This window comes from Rhagoletis pomonella, unplaced genomic scaffold, assembly GCF_013731165.1.
Source record: "Rhagoletis pomonella isolate Grant_MI unplaced genomic scaffold, Rhpom_1.0 Rhpom_scaffold_07268, whole genome shotgun sequence".
NCBI lineage: Eukaryota > Metazoa > Arthropoda > Insecta > Diptera > Tephritidae > Rhagoletis > Rhagoletis pomonella.
The window spans coordinates 1-4319 of NW_023465796.1; the positions used below are offsets into that span (position 1 = coordinate 1).

A 4319-nucleotide genomic window follows, 5' to 3' on the forward strand; every position below is an offset into this window, starting at 1 on the left:
GGTACGACGTGCTCAATTCCTCCGTTAAAACGTTCAATTATCCTGGAAAGGTAATATTTCATAAAATTAACAACTTATTATCTGCATATAATTTACTTAAAGGAACCATTTGGACGGAAGATGCAGCGGCAGCTCGAGATTTTGGGACGCATGAAAAATTTCATGTCAGATTTTATCATCCCTCGCAAAAATAGCTTACAACAATTTCAAAGGGGTGTTTTGGTAACGCACTGTTACAGTTGTACGAGTATGTGGTAGTGAAGTACAACTTCAACTACGTTGTCACACGGCGTCTAAATCAAGATTTGCTGGAGCACTTCTTCGGAAATATACGAAGCAAGGGAGGATTAAACGACCACTCTACGCCGAAGGAGTTTAGGTACAAGCTCCGACAATACATTTTAGGTAAGTTTGCCAAAAATTATCTTTTAAATGTATATTTAATTGTATATTATCCACACCTGTATACCTAATCTCAAACCAGTTTACGACATTATTCGGATCACTATCGGAAGTAGCTGACGTGTGTTATGAATGTCGCAAGGTTATGATAGCGATACGATATTTGTCGCTGACTCGTTTGAGAATAGCCCCTCTGAATTATTTTTCAGCAAGGAATGCCGAAAATCTGAACAAAACAGGCAACGTCGAGCTGGATTCTGTTGAATGGCTGAACACATCAAACCCGCAGGTGTTGTATGGAAGCGGGGTGGTCGAAAATAGCGCACCAGATGAACAGGAAGTAGGAGAACCAGAGCCTTTGAAAGCAGAATCAGAGATTGTTGACGCTCTGAGTGTCGCTCACGCCAAATGCGATGTGCTGGAATACGATCCAGATATGCTGGAAGGCGAAACCGATATGCTGGAAGGCGACAGCAATGCGCTGCATGGGGGAACCGATGTGATACATGGCGATGCTGATGTGCTGCAAGGCGATAGAGATGTGCTGCATGGCGATGCCCTAGAATATATGGCTGGTAACGCAACTTTTACGTGGGTCGATCAGGTGTCGAAATGGTACCTTAAAAAGCCTTCACCCCTTTTTGTAGACCGTATTAGGAGCTTGGAGTCGGTATTCCTTGCAGTTAATTTACAGGAAATAGCGCACTGTAAAAATATAAAGCAGCGCCTTCTGAACAAAGCAGCTAACGTAGACCTTCCACACAGCGTTTGAAATGCCGGATACTGTTTAGAGTGCGCCACCTAAATAAACAATTGAAAGTGAAGAAGGCAAAGCTGGTACGCTACAAAAAGTTAAATAAAATCACTCTTTAAACTGGTAAAATTAAATATTAAATTATTTACGTTCAAACTTTTAATCATATTTATATTTCAGAAATCGTATCCAATTGAAATTTAGCAGGCATACGTCTTAGTACAAGCTTCCAGGCATTAAACACAGTCAGTACCTACCAGTGTCAGTATTATAGCCGCACTTACATTTACATATATATGTTTTTTTTTTATATAATAATCTATGTGATAGCTTAAATATTTGATGAACTTAATGAGATGTACGTAAATTTCTATTTTGATTGCAGATGCGTATTTCCGTATCACAATTGGAGTTGTTGTCTGAGCAAATTCAGTTGAAAGCTCCATCATTTGTGGTCACTACCATCAATCAAAACAAGCACATCCACGCGCATTTATATCCAATGGTGTTTATTTACACCTTAGAAGTACCTTCGAATGTTCATAAAACTGTGATACTTTGTACATACCCAGCCAGCAAGAAAACGTACATTTACGAACTTTTTATCCACGACTTTTTATCCAGTTTCTCTTCAAGAAAATATCCAGTTACGAGCTCGTTTACGATGATTTTGCTGGCTGGGTACGTATATATGTATGTGCTTATTTTATCGCGTTTAAATTTTTGTTCTTAGTAGGTCTACAAAACGCCTAACAGCTATCATTGTGTCGCCACTTACTTCTTTATCGACTGCTCTATTAATATTGTGGACTTTATTGAAACAATTTTTAGGTATGTACATATTTAACGAAATTGTCCCTGTCATGTGGGCAAGTGATTTAAATTATGCACGCTTAAAATAAATACATATATAAGCACGAGTGCGTACGACTTTTATGAAACTATTTTGGTAATAATTTATTATGTTTGTATAATTTTAACGCTTGCAACTAGGGCAATTTTTAATGTTTTTAATGTTGAAAGTTTGCTTAAAATACAAAATCAAATTCCAGTTTCGAAACTATATTTTTTTTGTTTTCAGAATATTGAAACCAGGCAGCATTTTGGATGAAGTTGGGTCCACTACTTTATCATTTCAGCTATATACAGGGCGAGAATAGCACCGAACCTACTTTTGAAAATTTGGAGCTAATCATCAACATGGTTGGTTTTAATTTTCTTCGTAGCCAAACAGGCGTACGCACTAAATATGCATAAAACCCACAATCCATGCTTAAAAGTGAATATGAGAGCTTATTTTGGATTTGTCGCGAGCCAGAAAATCCAGTTGACCGAAATAACGATTAATCGCGTTGCGATGATGAATCTGATGAGCTTGTTGATGGCGACGTTGGCAGTAGCAGCAACAATAGTCACTATGAAGATAACTACAGCAATGGCTAGATACGCATACCAACATCAATAGTATTGGCGGCAAAAGGCGCAAGGTATTATCTTGGCTAACACTTAGTTATTAGTAATTTTGCAATCCTAGTTTTTTGTTTTTTGACACAAACATAACAAATTCTTACACATCCCAGTGTGGATATGCAAATCAGTATGTATGACTATGTGTTTATAAAAACACAACTCTCTTGATGACAACAAAGTTGTACGAAAAATATGCTCTCTTTTATGATCGAGTAGTATAAATGTTGAATATTAGGCATATGAAATTGAATTCTTTGACATGGAATATGTTTTTAAGTTTAATTAAAGCATTATGCAAAAGCATAAAACACATGTTGTAATTTTAAGCAAACTATTACCGGAACCAGAACTATGATTTCAGAATCTACAAAGTCGAAAAATAGCTGGTAGAACACACTTTTCACGAAATTAATGAAATAAAAATTTTACCTGCGTTGAAATTAGTGGCAAGCAAATGTTTAATTTGGTTGATTTTTCCCTCATAGTCCTATGCATATGATATAGTTAACTGGATGCAGTTTTTTATTATATTCTATTTATCTTGCATCCATCTACGATAGAAATACAGTAGGAAATATAATATTAAATAATGCAATTGTATTAAGACACCTTTATAAACAAAATAAGAAAAATATAATAAAAGCAAATGGAATTTCAGCTAAAAACATTACCACTTACTACAAGTATTAAATTTTTTTCGTTTAGATGTTGAAATTGTAAATTATATTATTTAAAATTTAATTTCAGTTCAGTTGAATGGCATTTACGGCCACGGGAACTTCTACTTTCACCTGATTACCTTTCACCGGCACTGGACCGGTGTTACCAATTTTTCGTGCAGCCAAGGCGTCGGCTATAATTGGTTGCGTTAACTTATCCAGCTCGAAAAGATAATTTGTAGCGCTTAGTGGTGGCTATAAGAATGATAGAAGTAAACAAACTAAGTATTTGCTTTTTTAATTTTTTTCTTTGCTTACATTTTGTGTGCTTTGATTTGGTGGCAGGGTTTTAAACTCGTATAGCGCGCCATAGATAGCCTCTAAAATAAGCGCATCATCGGGAAACACTACAAACAATGGACTATCCCAACGGCAATTGCCATGCGGCTCTTCGTAACGCATACACAAAGCATCAAATATTTCCCCTTTTTATGGCACGTTCGAATTGTCCACTCGATCATCCAACACAACTGCACCAGTGCGCTGTTCGTTAAACTCCCATGCTCGCGCCTTATTACACCCTTTGTAGTAGAGTTAAATAGTACCTTTAATATAATTGCCAGCGTCCACGATGCCCACATCTTCGTTTCCACAACAGTCGGGTCTACGTAACCGGAACGACCCAGATTTATATCTGGCCAAGGACTGTCACTTCAGCTACACTCCCCAAAAAGTCTTTGGGGAATTTGTATGCTGCTACAATAAAAATAATAATAATACCACATCTTCTTTATTGAGCAACCGCAGTGCCTCTGATTTAATATCGCTACGCACTTGGTTTTCTTTCTGAGAATCCGCTAAGTATTCATTTTTCGAGAAGCCGGCATTTGCTATAACCATTTATGCGCTATGGCAAAAGACGTTCACTGCGGGCCATTCAGTTTCATGGTACAAACACATCATTCAGTTCAATTGTTTTATACATTGTTACATTGGACCAAAATGCGTGATTTGAAATCAGTCATTTGAAGGTG

General features: G+C 36.9%; 1 protein-coding gene and 1 long non-coding RNA gene across 3 annotated transcripts; one reads left to right on the forward strand and one right to left on the reverse strand.

The window, feature by feature from the left end:
• Positions 1–1777: 1777 nt before the first annotated feature.
• Positions 1778–2716, forward strand: LOC118755758. The gene is made up of 2 exons (XR_004995055.1): positions 1778–1987; positions 2238–2716. It is a non-coding gene; the product is annotated as an uncharacterized LOC118755758 (long non-coding RNA).
• Positions 2717–3302: 586 nt separating this feature from the next.
• On the reverse strand, positions 3303–4261 carry LOC118755757 (protein KTI12 homolog). Of its 2 annotated transcripts, XM_036490582.1 has the most exons (3): positions 4120–4261; positions 3604–3949; positions 3303–3540 (listed from the first exon to the last, which is right to left on the reverse strand). In XM_036490582.1, the coding sequence occupies exons 2-3, from the start codon at positions 3745–3747 to the stop codon at positions 3370–3372; spliced, it is 315 nt and encodes a 104-aa protein (XP_036346475.1). In that variant the 5' UTR covers positions 3748–3949; positions 4120–4261; the 3' UTR covers positions 3303–3369. The 2 variants fall into 2 exon arrangements, with proteins under 2 accessions (XP_036346475.1, XP_036346474.1); XM_036490581.1 differs by having other exon boundaries at positions 3604–4261.
• Positions 4262–4319: the final 58 nt, after the last annotated feature.

Excerpts from the sequence above, each read along its gene's own strand:
- LOC118755757 (XM_036490582.1), bottom strand. The coding sequence starts at position 3,747 with ATGCGTTACGAAGAGCCGCATGGCAATTGCCGTTGGGATAGTCCATTG. Across the intron at positions 3,541-3,603 it reads CAAATCAAAGCACACAAAAT|CCACCACTAAGCGCTACAAA; the intron begins GTAAGCAAAGAA and ends TCATTCTTATAG.